At 39.6% G+C, this 19,777-nt stretch overlaps 1 protein-coding gene across 2 annotated transcripts in view; it reads right to left on the reverse strand.

Moving 5' to 3' along the window:
• Nucleotides 1-12,245: 12,245 nt before the first annotated feature.
• ap3m2 (adaptor related protein complex 3 subunit mu 2) overlaps nucleotides 12,246-19,777 on the reverse strand; it is a 259,737-nt gene continuing 252,205 nt past the window's right edge. For both annotated transcript variants that reach the window (XM_072432798.1, XM_072432797.1), the window contains exons 3-9: nucleotides 19,003-19,174; nucleotides 18,012-18,149; nucleotides 17,837-17,922; nucleotides 16,702-16,835; nucleotides 15,724-15,931; nucleotides 15,036-15,180; nucleotides 12,246-13,900 (exon numbers count right to left, since the gene is read on the reverse strand). In XM_072432798.1, coding sequence (XP_072288899.1) covers nucleotides 13,800-13,900; nucleotides 15,036-15,180; nucleotides 15,724-15,931; nucleotides 16,702-16,835; nucleotides 17,837-17,922; nucleotides 18,012-18,149; nucleotides 19,003-19,174 — 984 coding nt within the window. In that variant the 3' untranslated portion in view covers nucleotides 12,246-13,799. The remainder of the gene's footprint in view (nucleotides 13,901-15,035; nucleotides 15,181-15,723; nucleotides 15,932-16,701; nucleotides 16,836-17,836; nucleotides 17,923-18,011; nucleotides 18,150-19,002; nucleotides 19,175-19,777) is intronic.

The raw sequence follows: 19,777 nt of genomic DNA on the forward strand, positions 1-19,777 counted from the left end.
AAATAGTATTGAATCTTTCGATACTCGTGTTTTCGTCCGACTTTTGGGGTTTGATTCTCACATAGGTCTCTGTGTTATTATTTTGCAGATGTCGGAAAGTGTTTTGCAGACAGATGAAGTAAACATCAGACTTATTACTGCTTTAGTCAAACAGAAGTGGGTTTTTTCTTTCTGTCACTTTTTATTTTATGTAAATCGACCCAGGAATGACTAGACTAAAAACGTTTTAAAATTCTAAGAGCGTTTTGGGATATTTGTGTCAGTTATTAGAGGACATAATACATAATGATATAGGTATAATTTGTTTACTAGTACAATAGAGGCAGAAGAGGAGCTGCTGCTGGAGACGAAGTGTATATTTTAGTCAAATAAATGATCAAAATAAATACAATGCAAAGTAAAATGCACAAAATAGAAATGTCTGATCGTGCTTGAATGTCTTTAAGTACCATAAATCATAAACACACACGCTCCTTATGAGACACACAACTATGAGCTATAATAGTTCAATCATTAAACCAAATACACTAAACAACAAACCCCTGACTTTATTGTCTGTAAGCTACAACAAAGCAGATTTATTGAAAAGTGCTATTTTATTTAGCAAATTAACAAAAAAGTAGCATATGTTTTTCTTTTGAAGCCCGACTAAATCAAGATCATATCAACATCAACATGTATCGAGACAAAAACTGAATCGTGACACAACAATAATGTTCCATCTTTATTGACTATTTTGAGACAAAAGAGCTTTAAATCTTTACTTTTCTTTTGTTCCCATGGTCTAACACGATACTATTCCTCAAGTTTGTGCACATTGTTACGAAATCAAAGTTTCTGAAGGACAAAAGAAAGTTTATGTGACAAAAAACAGATAGAAAAAGATTAATAAAGACAACATTTTGCGTCTAAATTTGTCACAATTAGTATTATTTAGTTCTTATGATTATGTTGTGACCTGACGAATCATGATTATCGCCTAAACTAATAATCTTCACATCCCCCACACCTCCAAACAAGATGTACTAAGAATGGTTTTGCTTTAAAAAATACTAAAAAACAAATATGATTTATCCCACTTAAATTAGCTGCTGTATAAACATTACAATATAAATAATGATATGTTTTCAGAGCTTTGTAATCTGAGAGTTGATCAATATTGGAATTTGATAATGCAAACACAAAAGAAACTCGCCTATTCCAAAATAATGATTAATTGGGAGTTATATTGCGTGATATATACAACGAAATGTGTGCGCTTTACTGACCCCTAGTGACTGGAACACGAACTTGCATCGCGTTTTAGAACGATATTAAACATAAAAGCAAAGTCTAACCCTAATAACAAGAAGTTACATTGACTTATTGAAGGAATTGTACTTGTACTTCTCTGAGTACTTTTTGAGCTGCATACTTTTACTCCTATACTTGAACAATATTGAGTAAGTAACAGTCTTACACTTGAACATTTCTGTTTTTTGCACCACTTCCTCAGATATTATTTAGTCTTTCCTAATGTTTGTGTCCTTCCTTCAAAAATACCAAATATTGAACAATAAATCTCATGTCCAGACAGTCACTCTTACATTTACTCTAAATTTGACTTTTACAAATACTTAATTATTGTACTTTTACTTGAATAATATTATTTTAAGCTAATGTTACTCTTACTCTTTGAGTAAAAAAAATGCTTAATAAATCCACTTCTGATATTAACCAACATGTCTCTGGTATCCATGTATGAAAATAAATATATAGAGTCCGTTTTTATTCAGCTACATTTAAGACAGTCAGTGGTGAAGAGTCAGGATGTCACCATGAACGTGCTACAAATAACCCCTCAAATCATATGGAAAGTATAAATGCTGCGTTCATGTGCTCCTCTGGAAGTCGGGAAAAGAAGCTGCTGCTCGACTTCAACACCTGACGTGACATGCTGTGTAAAGATGGACCAAAATCAGCCGATAATTGATGTAAAATATTTGAGCTCTTCGACTAAACGTTACAACATTAACGACATTTACTGAGATAATGAGATAAACATTTTACTAGTGTTTAATTAAGATGTAACGTTAGCTAGCAAAAGTAAAAATAGTAGGCGGTTTCCAAAACAAAAATAACTAGGTGTTTCTAACTATGTTTAGCTTTAGAAAATGCTGACAACCACAAAACTCACTGGTCAGCTCTGTTAAACGCTGCTAAAGACCAGACTGTGATTTCATTACTACAATCACATCAAAATCCTGACTTCCCGAGATAAAAATGAATGCAAACAAGTCAGAACCTCGACTTCTCATTCCCGAGGAGCTCCTGAACAAGTCCAGAACCTGCTCTCAAACGTAGTGGCAGTAAAAGTCGAGTACAGACACCTAAAAATGTACTTTTTCAACATTGTAGAGCGCAACAATCTCATGAACCGTGCTGTTTTTCTCAAATCTGGACGACATCGCCATGGCTACCACCCGTCCCAAAGACACATATGCAGTACTGTGAGTATTGTCCCGCTGTCCCACGTGAAGGATTAGCCGGTGTCCACTCTTTGTCCGCTTCTTCTTGTATTTCCGGCTCCTGGGCCGAGCTGAGCGCGCGGCCACGCCCCTCCCCCGGCCTCTAAACCCAGACCCCGGTGCACGCGCTGCCCCGAAAACACACACAAGAGTCTCAAAAACATGCCTTCTCCTCTTCTCTCCGGACAAACCGACCCGCTGCCCTGTGACCTCGCGCACACACACACAAAATAGCCCAGGGTCAACCCCCGCTCCTTAATCAAAGCTCGGGGAGGTCAAAGGCCAGCGCGCAGGCAACTAAGAGGAATTCTTTACTGCTGCTGTTTAGTGGAGCTCAGAGTCTCCCGGACGCACAAACACACGCCGTTCACTCCAGGGAAACCTGCTTTTTTAAAACTATCGGGAAAAGAAAAGGCCGCGGCGCATCCGAGTGACACCTGCGCCGGGCCCAGTGTGTCCGCGGCGCAAACGGAAGCGTTTTGAGATGGATTAGGCGCGAGTGGGAAGCCATCGTTATGAAATACTTATGACACAGCAGGACACCACGAATGGAAGTGTTTATGTTTGGGATTTTTAGGGGGAAATGTGCGGCTGGAATGTGGAAACCAGCCAACGCGTTCAAGACGACAGAAGGGTCTGATTTGACTGTGGGAGACAAAGTCATTTTTGGTCGTTGTATCGCAGTCAACAAAAATGTACAGCAATTTTAGTCTTTTAACGTTGCACCAGGCTTTTCTAAACGTATACAAAGGATGAAAATATCTGAATTATCGCGATGAGGGCTGCAATTGACTTTTGAGACACATTATCAACCACATGAACATCAGAACATGGCGAGAATGGTTACAAATTAAGTGGATTATTTATGGAAATCAGAAATTGTTTATTATTTTTTCATTTTTTGGGGTTTAATAATGCAGATGTCTTTGTTGTAAAAGGTCTTTTCATGTGTGTTTTAGTCTGCACAGTCCAGACAACGGTTCGAATTATCAAAATATGACTACGGTTATTTTTTAAAGTCAACTAGGCATGATTAGAGGCAATATGTATCAAATTATAAGCTATTTTGTTCCAGCAACTGCTAAAATAAACAGAGGGAACAACATTTACCATGATCCTTTGCTCCGTTTTAGTGCAGAAAACATCCAGAAATAACTGTTTAAGCACTTTATCTTATAAGTCTTTGAAATATATAAGTAATAATTCACATTGAAGGCTTCTCAAGGCATAAAAAGAGAAAGTATAATATCTACAATTCTGTTTGCCTCTCTTTTAATAATACTGCAGTAAATATCGTACCGTGAGATTTGCATATCGTTACATCCCTAATAAACATCTACTTTTGTTTTTAACTCTTTACTGCAGTAACTGTGCTGTGTTTGGTTGTGATATTTGAATCTACTCAGGCACAAACAGCGTTTTATTCTGTACAATGAACACAAAGCTTGAAATGGTCAAGACTTTATTAGTTTTTCATTAGATAATATGAAGTAAAACAAGACCGTTCTGCGATTATACTACAAAGAGGTATTTGCTTTGATAGTACATTTTACTGCAGAGCTAAACTGGCAGACGTTGCAAGCTGCGAACAACAAAACTCTACAACACTCAGGTTTATTTCACTCAAAGCTCGCGATGCTCGTTGTTATCAATGCCTCTCTGTGTATCACGGTCTCAAAAGTGCGCAGTAACCACAGTGACTCAGAGGATTACTGGACACTAAATGTATTGTGAGCCTTCGCGCTGACCGACTCGCTAAACTAAACTGTGCCAGAGGACAAGCGCGTCCAAACGCGAAGCAAAGGGAATCTGAGGAGTTCGAGCTGCACTGGACTGAAAAAGCAGGATGTTTGGGTGAGCGACAGTGTCAATCAGAAACACGAGACAGGGAAAGAAGTGAGGACGTTACCGGCAGAGTGTGTCAGCTTCAGTGCTAAGCAGAAATGACACGTTTTATATTTCCCCAGACTTTTTGGTGTTGTGGTCCTCTTTACTGAAAGCTCGGGCAAGATCTCAAGCCACAAGATCTTGGGAGATATAATAGCGGAAAATTAGCTCATCCTATTTGGCTTGGACATGAAATAGGGTGAGTTAGACCTCTTGGGAAGCTGTAGTTCCAAAACGCAATGACAGCACGACTATAAGGCCAAAGAAAATCTGAAAATCGCACCATTTATTTATGAAAAATGATGGCGAAAATCTCATCTTGCCTCGTTCTCGTCTCGTCTTCTGAGAATTGTGACTCTAGTTGTTAAGTATCAATTCATGTAAACATATTTTCCATGTGATAATTACAGAGATGAATACATATATTACATTGTCTCTGTTTCAGCAAGTACTGAAAGCACCAACTTACTATTTGCCGATACTTTACAGACTAAGCTACTTTCTAAATGTATTGTCACTTCACTTTTCTAAATCTTAAAGCCGGGGTATCAGGCTTTTGTTGTTGTGAGTTTGTACATTAGTGTTTTCTACCAAAGAGTTTCTTGTAAAAGCAGCACGGTGTGAGAAAATTAGACCACTGTGTGTTGTTTGCGGCTAATAATCAAGTAGTTTATTTCTCATGAAACCGGAAGTAAGAGCCGAAAGCAGCACTCTGATTGGCTGTGCTTGGGTGGACCGCCCCAGCTTCACTTTGCCGTCTGAAAAAAGCCGACTACAGCTGTTCATGTGCCTTAAAATGAATGCTTGTGAATAGTAACACTGTGCCAAAGGGTTCGTGCGAGGTAAGAACTACATAGTTAGACAGTTTTGAATACCTCCTTCCAGTTTTGCAGTGTGAAAATGCATGTGCACCGGTTTTAAAGACTCAAATATGCAAGTTCAAACTCACCTCCCAGTCACTGCGCCTCCTCTTCAGCTCGTCGCACTTGCGCAGTTTGCAGATCTGCTTCCCGGTCTTTCTGTTGAGGCAGTTGGCGCAGGTCCCGCAGTTCTCTCTGAGCAGACACGGGCCACAAGCGCCACACTTCTTCCTCCTTTTCTTTTGGACGTCAGCCGCATCCAGAGAAGAGTCCAACGCGGGCAGAGAGTACAGGCCGGCTTGTTGGTGTTCGCTCTCTATAAAGTTGCTGAGAGGAGAGGTCTTGTCCACGGACGGAGCTCGCGTGTGAACGGACTCCATCTCCTCTGCTTCGAGGGAAAATTCATGAATGTCGTTTTGAGGTGGCCCTGGATCAGTTCTTGGTTTGGGCATTGTTGCTTTTGCACAATCGGCTTTTAAAATGTCTATAAAAAGGTTAAAAATACCAGCTTTTCATTTATGCGTGAAGATTTATCTGCACAAAAAGAGACAAACTGTGTCTCATGCAACTCGCAAAGAGTCTTGTCACGACGTCTGTCACATCACCATGTTTTTTTAGAACGTAAACGAGCTCATGTTGTGCTCTTGGTCCAAATCGTGGCCCGGAGGAGCTGCTGAAGATATAATGTTCACCCCAAAGTCCATGTTTCCCCTCTGTTCTGGTGGATGGCTGCAGGTCCACCCAAGTGTCGACAGGGAACAAGAGGGAATGTGCGGCCAACGCCAACGAGATCTGAAAACAAGAGAGACAAAATCTGGTGACGGAAGCTTTAGTTAGTTTTCCAACATGACATTTACCATCGAGTCAGTCCAAAGAACTAAAGTGTAGCGCTGTTGTTTAGTTAATTCATCCTTTTCATGAATTACTTTTTTATGTGACAACAGCAGAAAGGAGGCAAGGCGAGTGCACACTGAGGAACTGAGCGTAAATTGTGAGTTTAAGTTTACAAAGCTGCATATTAGCTGTATTAATAGTTAATAGTTGTTTTTGACTCCAGTGCAGTTGTAGTCTTGTGAGTGCAGTTTGGGTCAGAAACATGATCCGATCTTAGAAATACTGAGAAGTTTTGAAAGGTTTTGCCAGTTTCACATCACTTTTGTGGTTGTAGTGGTGTAACAATTGATGGGATGGCCATTTAAATATCTTAAATACACTGCCAGTCAACAAAGCAAACAGTAGGTCCTCTCCTCCTGCTGCAGGTGATGATCTTTCAGCTGCTGCACAGTATTTAAACCCGACTGATGCAGCGAGTGACTATCTCCAGATCTGAACCCAGTGAGCGTGTTTGGGACGAGCTGGAGAAGGCTTTGTGCAGTGGTCACTCTCTCACATCAATAGAAGATGAACACTGGTTGGAAATACATCTTTCAATTTTGCGGAAACTTACTGAAACTATGGCACAGTGAAAGTGTGTTGTAATCAAGCTAAAGGAGGTCCTACCAAATATTAGCGTGCGTGCCCCTTTTATTCTGTGGTGACAGGCAGTGTCAACAATCAAGAAAAGAACACACCCATCCTTTTTGGGAAGGGGCGGAGCATCCGCCTTAATATTAACACCATAATATTTGTATTATAAAAATATTTATTGCAGAATTATATATATTTTTTTTCTTTTCTTTTCAATGTATAATTTTGGCTTGATTAAAGCTAAATAAAACTTGCAACAATTTATAGCATGTATGACTTGTTAATTCATAGACAATCTGGACAATCTCCTTGACCAAAAAAGGACTTCAGCCTTTGATTTATTTTAATTTTTTATTATGAACAAAGCATAGTCCCCTACAGACCTAAAGTGTAACAACACCTCATCGATCACGTGAATGAAAGTGTGGAACACTTTGGATGTAACATTAGGCTATTCAAACCATGACATGATGTAAGACTGCCAGGACCAGAGGAAAAGGTTTAGCGGGACCAGACGCAGAGCGAGCACGCTCAGAGGCCAGACGAGTCCCATCAGACCCAGCTTCACTTTCCACCACACAGGAAGAACTGTCACCTCGTGTAACGTGTGACCAGAAGAAGTACTGCACACACATATGGCTGCACCCATTAATCCAGTAATTCGAGTAATTTGATACAAAAAAGCTTTGATTATTATTTTATCGCTTCAATGATTCGTTTTTTGCTAAAAAACATGTGAATCTGTGGTGCTCGGAGCACACGGAACGCTTTTGTTTCACACGGAGCTTGTTCCGCGTGGACTGCAGCAAGTAAAGTACAACAGAGGCGTGTACTACTACTACTGTGACTATCTCCGTGTGCCGCTCACTTTAGCCTCTGTGTCTTCACCCCGTCATCGCAGACTTTCTGTTTCATACTCGTGGTCCTCCGTGCTCTTTCACACAACAAACTCTGCTTCCCAGTCACACTCTGAGTTTAAAATACACCGCTCTCTCCTTTGTTGTGCTTTTAAACAGCCAATACATCCAAGTAACAGCACAGAGGCTAAAGTGAACAGCACACGGAGCTAATGCTGCAAAATGACTTCAGAGTTACCAGGCATCACTGGCCTCACTCAAGGACTCAAGTTTCTTATTTTAAGTTATGTGTTGCTGTCTTGGCGACATACTTATATTAAATTAAGGGGGAAAAAAGCTGAATTATTGATGGAGCTTATTAACAAATCCCACACAGAGAGATGGAAAGGAACATGTGGAGTTTGGACCGAATAAAGATGTTAAAATCTTAAACTGGTTGGCTAATGATCAAAGTTTTCAAATAACAGCATAGATCAGAGCTTTAAGGTCTGCATAACAAAAAGTATTAACGTTTTTCACCAGATTGTAAAAGAAAATCAAATGAAAAGCTAGATATGTTGAGGGAATCCTTTGGCTTGAAGAAACAGGACTATAATGGCCGCTTTAACCCACTGACTGAAATCAAGGTATAAATTCAACTAAGTATTTTTTTAAATAAATTGGACAGTGAGGCCATTTTATTTTGACAGACATCTCACACAAAATCACGTATTTGGAGGGAATTCTGTTTGTAAATGTGTCACGTTTCTCCCAGGGATCTGATAAGTGCTGGAGAAGCTGTGGCTGTCAAGTGTCTCATCATTACCATGTGTTTGGGACAGAATAAACACTGGACTGGGATCAATGAGGCCTTCAACACAGACGTTCTTTAGAAAAACCTGGGATGTGGGACTCCTGCGATGGAGATGATTCATGGATACTTGTGAAGTGTACTTTTGGCTGCAGTAACAAAGAAATGGATGAAGGACTGGACTGAGATAACGTTGGACACTTCTAAAACTTAAACATGGACACATTTAACAAACATGGGGACAGTGGAGAGCTTGATTAACATTTTATTTCCTTTTTCCTTTTGATTTGATCGTTTCACTCCCTGGTCTTGTTTTGTTGTGTTGAAAAATAATGATTATTCAAGCACACATAAAAAAAAGATCGCAGCAAGTGGTCGTTCAGTCCTTGAAATTCTGAATATAACTAATTTTTTTGAAGGAATCGTTTAAAATTGCCTGCGACTCTGCTCTTTGTGCAAATTGCAAGCTTTAATGGAGGAGGGTTTTGTGTAAGGAAGCGTGTCCGAGATGGAAACGCCGCCTAATTGAATGCAAATTACAGCACTTATTGATGCAAATAAATACAGAATCATTTTCTAAACCTGAACAGAGGTTTCAAATAGGATTCATTTAAAAATAATTTAATCTTGGGCTGCAACTAACAAGATTATCTTAGTAGTCGACTAGTCAGGGATTATATTTTTAGATTAGTCAACAAGGCAAACGAATATTTCTACTGTACAATGACACTTTATAAATACATTATCATCCAAATAAAGGTTGAAATAAGGTGACTGACGGCTTCTAGATGAATAAGATTTACAAACAAAGTGTATTATTCATGAAAATCCTAAAAATGTTATTCCTGTTATTGACATTTTAATTAAATAATGCCCTTGTCTTTGTCATAAAAGGTCTTTTCGCATGTGTTTAAGAGTCTGTACAGTCCAGATAACAATTATAACAATCAATATTGTTAAAATAAATCAACTATTATTTCTTTCTTCATCGTCGACGAGTCACAATTAGTAAATCAACTGCTGCAGCCCTAATTTTCACACTTTCCCCACCAAGTTCCCACAGGCTTTTGTTTACTCCTGATGCCCATAATTACATTCATGTCATGTGCTCAGGTTTAGTCCACCCAAACAGCCCCAGTGTGTGTCTGGATACTGTCTGGTTCTCAAACACAGCTGTCAGCCCGCACCGGCCCGCTGGCGCTGTGCCCCGGCCGCCTCACGTGAGCCGCTTGAGGAAAGAAAAAAAAAAAGGATACTGTGGCCTTTAATGGCAGACCCCACACGGCCACACACGGGAGGAGGGCCTGGGTCTCCCTCGGCACAAGAGAGAAGGGGGGAGAAAAGTTGATGCCGGCGACAGCTCCTCTCTCCTCTTTGTTTTGTGGTCACACGCTCCAGTCGACCGTCAATAAGGAGAATTGTGCAAAGAAAAGCAAACTGGCCGGATCTGTGCTGCGGCAGCCGGGAGTCACTGCACACGGACTGGAGAGGGTTCAGGACATCAGGACAGACGCGGGACATCCTGACAACAAGGACTGTCCCGATGTGTTTGGGGGAGTTTCACGGTCGCGATATTCAGAGGATATGATGATCGATCCAATGGAAATGTGCTAAAATGTGTCTTTAAATGTTCTAGTTGTGGTTTCAGTGTCAGACAAATGTGAAATGTCTGAAAACATTTATCACAAAAGTGCCAAAATATCACCTTGTGTTCTTATTTTAAAGTTTAAATCCCTATTTTAAATGTTTTGCATATCTTCACACAACATTCATGATATTGTCCATATTTCCCACTTCTATTTCAGGCAACAAGTAAAGAAAACATGATAACATGGTCCTATGTGGATAATAAACTCGATGTGGAAACATACAGTTTATCCAATGTCAGACTAAATATAAATAATGCTTTAACAACAGAAAGATAAACTAGCTCTTATTTCACTGTTATCTGAGACTAAAAATGTATCACATCTTGTTAAATACATGCAACACCTACAGAAAAGACACTAATATAAATGGTGCATATTTGATTAGAGACGTCAAGATTATTTGGTTAATCAATAATCATTGTTATTCAGGTCACAATATAATTGTAAGAATTAAAAGTGACCTCATTGTACAGTTTATATCACAATAACTTTACTTTTGCTTTCAGAAAGTTTGATTGGCCACATACTAATGGAACAGTAAAGTATTAGAATGAAAGAAAATGAAGGATTTCACGTTTGTTTGGTCAATAATCGTGAACAATCGTTTTATTGTGATGTTTCGTCACACAATAATCATAATATTACAATTAATTTTGTTGCATAAGGATGATTAGGATCTTGCCCAGTTGATACCAACATAAACATGAATAAATACAATGTAAGATAAGATATTCCTAAGATAAGATATTCCTTTATTGTCCCACATGGGGAAATTTCATATTTTGTCGTGTCGTGTACATTTATAACTAAAGTGTTCAGTCTAAAATGTGTTCAGTCTTACCTGAAGGAGAAGCGCCATGTGCAAGTCAAATATCCACAAAGTCTGTGCTGACTAAAAACAAGATCTAACAGTAAAATAAGAAGCTAAAATGCATTTAAAACATAGTTTTAAAGTTAGTGGCCACGAATTTGACTGTAGAATAAGCTCTTGAGAACCACGGGACGTTTGTCTGTTGGACTCATTTTGTCCAAATAAAACTTTTGAAGACGCGGTAAACTTGAGCAAATATGTAGCAGCCATAAAGCACGTGACGTGCGTTAAAGGTGCAGGAGTAATGAGTAAATACACGCGCCAATTAAGGCACGTTTCTCCACCACTTTGTACTTTATAATAGATCCATGTGCGCCAGCCCCAAACCTCACAGTTTAGTTTCGTTCTACATCAGATAAAACAAACAGACAGTAGATTTACAGGAGGATAATAGATCTTATCTTTCATCACATCCATTAGGACACTTGCGCGCGCGCGTGATCGTCGCTTCCAGTGACAGAAGCGACACTTTGGCGCGCGAGGACAGACACTTGGTAATTGAAATACGGTTATTACGCGTTAAACTCACATGACAAATACAAACACAGCCTTGTGCATTTACTGTGCAGCCAGTTATTCGACCCCATTGGCAGCGTGCTCACTGCACCAGAGCATTCACGTGCAAAAAGAACATGCACAGGAAAGAAAAACGGTGCAAACAGATAGAAATATTGAATAAAAGTTGTTCATTGCTCCACTTACCACCGGTGACGCGCTGGACAGAGTTATTTTCAATCCTTTGACTTCCACACGGCTTCACGTGCGCTTTTGGGTTTCTTTAGATCGCAAAAACAAAACGCAAAGGCGGGAGTGTCCGGGAGGTGAGGTGCAGGACAAGTCCTCATGAGTGATGTGAAGCTGCGGTGCGTCCCGGGCCGAGGGGCCGCACAGCAGAGGGAGGGGCCCCGGGCCGAGGGAAAGGTACTATGTTTTTGGAGGGGTCTAAAGTCATCAGTAAATTATGGACTGGAGTCCGTCCAGCTTCGGCCACGCAAAAGCACGTGACGTGACGCTGCAGCGGCCCAGGCCAGTCCAAGAGCGGCTCCAGGCCCGCGCGCGCTGTGCGTGAAAGTGTGCGTGATGTTGTGAGGGAGCGCACGCGCGGCACTTCTGATCCTGAAGGGATTTTAACCACGTGGATCTGCACCATGGGCTTTAAATTCATCTTCAATAAATTCATAGATGCAACAGCGCTCCCATCTGGGACACATATACACATACTTATATATATATATATATATATATATATATATATATATATATATATATATATATATATATATATATAAAAAATGCATTTCGACAACAAGTTCCCCTGCTAAAAAATAATTATGCAAAATATAACAAATACAAGAAGTTTGATTGGTACAGAATTGTGCACATTTTATTTGTAAAATTAAGCAAGGAATAAATAAATAGTCCTTAGTAATAATTATTTAGAAGTTGCATTTTAAAAGAAGTGTTACGACAGCATTTGGATTAAACTGCTCGTACAAAGAAATATAAATATATGCAGGAATTTTACATTTACAGCACATGGGAAAAGTTCAAAGGACGGCTTTGTTGTTACATTCTTGCATGTGACAAATATCCAGTGTTGTAACAAAAATCAAGTATTTGCAATGTTTTCCTTCAGGGTCTCACTATACAAGGACGATCACTGCAGACCAACAAAAACAAAACTAAAGCAAAAACTAAGACAAAATAAGAGCTGCAGTCAGTTGTCTACCCATCGCTTTACCCAAGTTCTTTCTCTCTCTCAACAGGTGCCATGATACAATCTTCTGTCAGTTATCCCATTGTTACGACAAAAAAGCAGAAACAAAATACAATCTTAAAGGAGACGTAGAATGCTTTTCTCCAGGTACTTAGTATTTAATTAGAATATAAGTAGATCATAATTGTACATTTTGTTCATTGTAAACATCAATACTGATCTAAAACGGCTTCGCAACAGAAACAGGTTAATTGACTTCCTGTTCAAAACTGCTGAACTGATAAGCCCCGCCTCTTCATAGTCACATTACACAGGAGGAAGCGACGTCATTTATACGTTTTTAGATTTGAAAAGTGACAAGATTTTAATCACCCGTCGTTAGCACTGCTGCATTTTCAGTGGGAGAGTTAGCGCGCTGCATTAGCCTCCAAACATCACAAACTATTATTAATAATAATATAAAGGTTTGTTTCGTTTCATAAAGCGCCACAAATCCTCCAGTAATAAGTGAAATATAGACACTGGAGTTTGAAGTGAGATATTGACAGTTGTCACTCATTTGCAAATGTGATTAACTTATAAATATCAAGTATGTGTCTGCGTTGTTTACGAATTACGCTTTTGCGTCACTCCTGGAAGGGTCTAAGCAACAGATGTGGGCGGGGACAGGGGAGTAGTTGAAAACAGGAATTTCACTCAAAACATGCATAACATACGACTTCGAGTTCCAGTTGAGTTTGCAAAATGTGTCCACTTTAAAACGCAGCGGTCGACATTTGGCGTCTCCATTTGAGATGTTTTTAAAAATATAAAAGAGAAAGGGCAGGGCGGTTTTGGTCAACGACGACAGGAATCAAGAAGATTTGACAGAGTTCTTGGACACATCTACTGAAGGCAAACACACACTTAGAAATGCTGATGAACCATAAAAATAATAGGAATACTTAAGATTTGAATGTGACGCTTTTGTTTTGGTTTTCACTGGTAAAGCAAAGAGCTGGTTTAATGGACATAATGAGAAAACAAAAACAACTTAGAGACAGTACGGTATTGACATGGGCTCGCCGTGTTTACTTTCTCCCGTGTGAAATGGTCCCCTCTGCTACACGGAGCCTCCAGCGTAAACAGACAAATGACCCACGGGAAGGTCTCGAGCCTCTGTCCTGGGCTGGTTTGGGCCAGTGGCGGCAGGGTTTACGTCCGGACCTGGAACTTGCCCGCCTTTGTCATGTACTTGATGCCTTTGAATGGTTTGTACTTCTCTCCATACATATCCAGGCGGTTCACCTTCAGCCCTGGTTGAACGCAAGAAAAATAACACCGGATTCAGGGCTGTCGCTAAAGGTTATTTTAACATTAGTCAGTTATTTTCTATTTCTAAATACATTTTTACCGCTAAAAGGTTCAAATATGGTGACTGAAGGCTTCTATGTAGAGAATATTTACAAATAAAGTATGAATAGTTGATGAAAATCTGAAATAGTTTGTTCCTTTTTGACATTTTGATTTAGTAATGCCACTGTTTCATTAATAAAGTGTTTTTGATGTGTTTATAGTCTGTATAGTCCAGATTACAATAATTAAAAAAACAAATACAATTATTATTATTTCTATAGTTGGCAAGTCACAATTACATTAGTATAAATTTGTATAAATCGTTGCAGCCCTTGTACATGTCAAACTTATTAGCAATATTTGTAAGATTTGTATATTTTTATTGAAATGTGTGATATGAAACAATAAAGAAATAGATTTGATCCAACAAACTAATCATCTGATCTCTAAACATGTATTTAGTCTATTTTTATTTTATTTGAGTAACTCTTTATACATGCCTTATTCTATCTGTTTATAGTTTACGATTATAAATCGTAGTTTTATGTTGCACCAAATCACTGAAGCAAGTTTCTAGTTTGTGAGTTTAGTTCATTTACAGTAAAATGTTTCTCTGGTTCTGATAGTGTCACGTGATACGGTGCTATTGTGTTTGGCGCCATCTGGTGGTAGAAATTAACAAGACACACAAGTTGTGACCGACATGTGATCATCAGCTGAGCTGTGTGGAAAATGGAAAAACCACGATGTATTCAATATCCTGTATGTGCAAAGTCTAAAGGAAGTATTCAGTTGATAATGGAACTTTAATGTTGAAACATGTAAGCTTAGGCTGCAACGATTAGACAAAATTAAAAACTGTTGTGTGGACTTTACATACTTTAAAAACCCTTTTAATTATAAAGATGGTGGAATCGATAAATGAAAATAGTGCAATAAATTATTAACAGAAAACTCTGATTGTATTGCATTTCTTCTTCAAGGAAAGTGGATATAAAAACAAGTAGATCTCATGTACTGCAGCTGTTTACAGTAATTCAAGTATGTTATAAACATGTGAAATACAAACGAGTTTAGTAAAAGGAGGAGTGGTACCTGAGATGGCCATTTGTTGGATCTTAAACTGGATATTGAAGGTGGGGTTCTCGTCTGGTTTGGAGGCTCCGGCCTGTAGACTCATGCTGCCCTTCAGACTGGGGAGCTTCTGGGGGTTGATCTTCCCCACATCCCAGGAAAGCAGCTGCACAAAGACGCAACACAGTGCTCGTCAGAAGTGTACATTTAGCAGATAAATAGTCCTTCTTGCATGTCTTCTATAATCTGCATAAACACCAGGAGGTTTGCTTCAGCTCATTGGTCCAGCATTTACCACGAGGGACGACTTTTCCTCAACAACTTTTCCTCAAACGCCTGAGCCTAAACTCAAACTGAAGCCGTTTCTGAACTCTCTGGAGTAAAAACATTTGGCTGGACTCTTTGTGACGCTGAGACGCTGCAGTTTTGGCAGTTCTGTCGTCTTCCGATTTATTTCAAATCCTGACTCGATTTTCTTTGGTAAACAAAGGTCAGAGTATTTTTTTGTTTTTTGGAGAGCAAACTGATCCTGATTCACCCGAGAATGTTCGATTTGCCTGAAAACAAAAGTGTTACAGCTTTATCTTAATATTTAACACGTCCAGCAGCTTCATTTTATCAGCTGGTGGACAAAAAGCACTAAATTGAAAAGCGGGAGAGTCTTAATCCTGCCACTCCTTGTACAAACACGCTGCGGCTGCCGTCGTACCTTTGTGACAGGATCAAACGTGTACGTCCCTTGGGAGGGGTTGAGGTTGACGTTGAGCACGCCTCGCGGGAGCTGGCTGCTGACCAGCACCGACTCCACCGCTTTCCCCATCGTCTGCTTGGGGCCCAGGGTCAGGTCAAAACGGCCCTGAGAACTGCCCTCGCGAAATGTGATGTTGTGCTTGACGTACACCGGGATGGCCACCAGGCTGAAGAAGATGAATACACGTGGATGACAATTAGAGCGTAATGACAAGCTTTAGTGGAAGTAATGCAAACTATATTATTCTACTATGAAGGAGATAACGTGAAGAATAGGATATGGCTACATGAGTTTTATTATTCTGTTAAATCCATTATTCAGGTCACAATAATATCGGAAGAACTAACAATCTTGACTATTTTAGAAGCAAAATATACCGTATTTTCCAGACTATAAGTCGCACCTTTTTTAATAGTTTTGGCTGGGTGCAACTTATATTTATACTTATTCTCCGGAGCGACTTATGTGATATTGTTATTTTCACACTTGCAACCGCATTTCATACTCCAGTGCGACTTATATACGTTTTTTTCTTCTCTATTATGCATTTTTTGGCTGGTGCAACTTAGTCCGGAAAATACGGTACTTAGAGAAAGTTGAGAAAGTTCAATTTCTCAGAACTGGACACATCAGACTTTGGAAAACTATCCGATTTTTAATGTTCTGTGCTTTTTATTTTGCCTAAAACGCTCTGCTCGTGTTCGATGTTTTGTGTTTTGGTCACATACTATTGGAATAGTAATGTATCAGAATGAGAGAAGATTTTGCTTTTGTTTTGTTGTGTCAATAATAGTTTTATTGTGATGTTTCTTCTCACAATGATAATTCTTACATTTCTAGTGAACCGCTTGAACTTTGCTGCAAGAAGAACTCGCAGTTCTTCTTAAAACGTGTGTAAAAATTCAACAAAAGTGACTTTTGGCTGAGGACACTCACTTCTGAGAGCTGACGTGGTATGAGAGCAACCGGAAGTTTCCGTCTGGCGGGATAAAGGAGAGGATGCGCTCGGCCTCCCAGCGCTTGAACCGCACACAAGGATGAAAGCTCACGTCATCGAGCAGCCGAGGATTCTGCACAAAACACCGACAGGACCAACGTAAAAACGCTTCATCCAGAACACTTCAGCCCAATGATGAGAGAAATACTGCTACAGGAGACTTGGCTCTAAACCAGGACTAAACCAGAAGCAATTTAGCTCTAAACCAGAATTAAACAAGGACTAAACCAGGTCCAAACCAGGTCTAGAGTAGAACTAAACCAGGTCTAGAGCAGAACTAAACCAGGTCTAAACCAGGTCTAAACCAGGTCTAGAGCAGAACTAAACGAGGACTAAACCAGATCTAATGCAGAACTAAACCAGGTCTAAAACAGAATCAAACAAGGACTAATCCAGGTCTAAAGCAGAACTAAACCAGGTCTAAAGCAGAACTAAACAAGGACTAATCCAGGTCTAAAGCAGAACTAAACCAGGTCTAAAGCAGAATCAAACAAGGACTAATCCAGGTCTAAAGCAGAACTAAACAAGGACTAATCCAGGTCTAAAGCAGAACTAAACCAGGTCTAAAGCAGAATCAAACAAGGACTAATCCAGGTCTAAAGCAGAACTAAACCAGGTCTAAAACAGAATCAAACAAGGACTAATCCAGGTCTAAAGCAGAACTAAACCAGGTCTAAAGCAGAACTAAACAAGGACTAATCCAGGTCTAAAGCAGAACTAAACCAGGTCTAAAGCAGAATCAAACAAGGACTAATCCAGGTCTAAAGCAGAACTAAACAAGGACTAATCCAGGTCTAAAGCAGAACTAAACCAGGTCTAAAGCAGAATCAAACAAGGACTAATCCAGGTCTAAAGCAGAACTAAACCAGGTCTAAAGCAGAACTAGAGCAGAACTAAACCAGGTCCTTAACCAGGTCTAGAGCAGAACTAAACCAGGTCTAAAGCATTACTAACACAGTATTAAACTAGTAAACAGTAGAGGGTGCGTCCCGGGCCGGATCAGACCGTTTCTGAAATGGTCCACAGGTTTCACAGTTTTACAGAGCAGGAAACAGCAGAGATTTGAGCACAGACCATAAATGAGAGTGTGAGGTCAGGCATGCCGGTCAGCTTCACACACGCATCAATCACTCCCTGAATTTCAGCCGTAATGGTCGACCCTGCGAGACAAACGGACGGTCAGAATTACACAGATCTACAAGAAACAGAAGAGGGAGTCACTTAGTTCAAACTCATTGTTATGCGTTACCCGATTTGTCAATGATGGCGTCAATCTCCTCGACCACGTCAAAATAGGCCTCGTTGTTGGTGTATTTGACCCCGGTGCGTCGCCATGGCACCACTGACAGCTGACCGGTGGGGAGCTGCTCGCCCACGTTTGTGCTGCCTGGACATTTGACGAAAACAGAATTACATTAATAATCCTGGAGGAACCAGAGGTGTAGTTCAAGCTCAGGCTTATTTTTAAGACAATTGATTTAGTTTAGGCTAATAATTTGTTGACATTTTTGGGCTGCTTCTTCAGAACTGTTCTGAAGATCCGTCTGTGGATGTATCTTACAACCACAAAATAAACATTGCTGAAATGTTGACGAGTTTGTTTAACCATTACATTTCCTTAGCTTATAGATTAGCATTAGACAAACTGAGTAGTGTATGCTATGTAAACAAACTTGATCACTCAGAGTTACCTCAAATAAAACATTAGCTCAGACTCAAATTACTGCTTAAGCCAATCGCTTGTTAAAGTATATAAACGGTTTATTAGGGCCCGACTGAAATGGAGTTTGTGGGGCCGATATAACTGACATTATATTTAGTAATCCAAAATAAATGGGTGGAATATCGGCCTATTGGTCCAATATTTCTCAAAGTGCCCATATATAATTTATCTCTTCACTAATGACGTGTAAAAGAGGATTTAGTGGCTTCTAGATTCTTACCAGATGCTAGTATTACACACTAATAATCATCTAAAATAAAACAAAAAGGTTTACAGTGACCTTCTTGTAAATGTGCTCGATGGGTTAGTCCCTGTCCACACTTTCCTGATTATTCATAATTTGGGTTTTTTGCGGGCTAATGCTAACGGCCAATGCTAATGGATAATACTAATGGCAAAAGGGAAATATACATGGAACTGACTTTGGAGTAGCTTACCAGACTAGCAGAGTAAATAAGTGGTCGCTAGCATTAGCATCGAACACCCCGTCAACATATCTAAACGTTTGTGGGCGCACCTGTGATGGTGTTGACCATGGTCCGGAGGATGGTGGGGGGTTTTATGAGTTCTTTGAGGATGTTGGATTCTGTGGCCAATGGGAAGCCGTTGTCCAACATTTCCTCGAGAAGTTCATAGACTACGACCACGTTGTCCTTGATGGCGGCTTCAGTGCAGACGCCGAAATAGTCCTGACCAAAACAAACGTGAGACCAGATCCTTACAAGTCATTACAGTGCAAAGCCTTTTCCACTGTCGCCGTTTGTTCATCTATCCAACCAACCACACATACACAATTTATCGTATTTTCCAGACTGTAAGTGGCACCTTTTTTCATAGTTTTGGCCGGGGTGCGACTTATACTTATATTTATACTTACATTCTTATACTCCGGAGCGACTTATATGTGATATTATTTGTTATTTTCACACTTGCAACCGCATTTTCATACTCCAGTGGAACTGTTTTTTTCTTCTCTATTATACATTTTTTGGCTGGTGCAACTTAGTCCGGAAAATACGGTACCCATCCACTTGTCACGATAATTACTATATAAACTTCAATAAACGACACATGGGTTCATATTTATGTGTGTGCATTTGTTCGGAAACATTATGGTTTGTAAAATTATAATATTTGAACAGTAGAGTAGGATTCTATGGACAATGAGAAGCTGTTGACGTTGTGATTGTACTCCTACTTGAGTAATGTCCCTTGTCCGCTGTGTCTTTTATTGATTGTTTTTAATGTCTTTAATATTTTTAATAGGATTGTATAATATTATTTGTGTTTTT

The sequence above is a fragment of the Eucyclogobius newberryi genome, unplaced genomic scaffold, assembly GCF_026437365.1.
Source record: "Eucyclogobius newberryi isolate DKJ021-1_F unplaced genomic scaffold, fEucNew1.0.hap1 SCAF_6, whole genome shotgun sequence".
In the NCBI taxonomy this organism is placed as follows: Eukaryota; Metazoa; Chordata; class Actinopteri; order Gobiiformes; family Gobiidae; genus Eucyclogobius; species Eucyclogobius newberryi.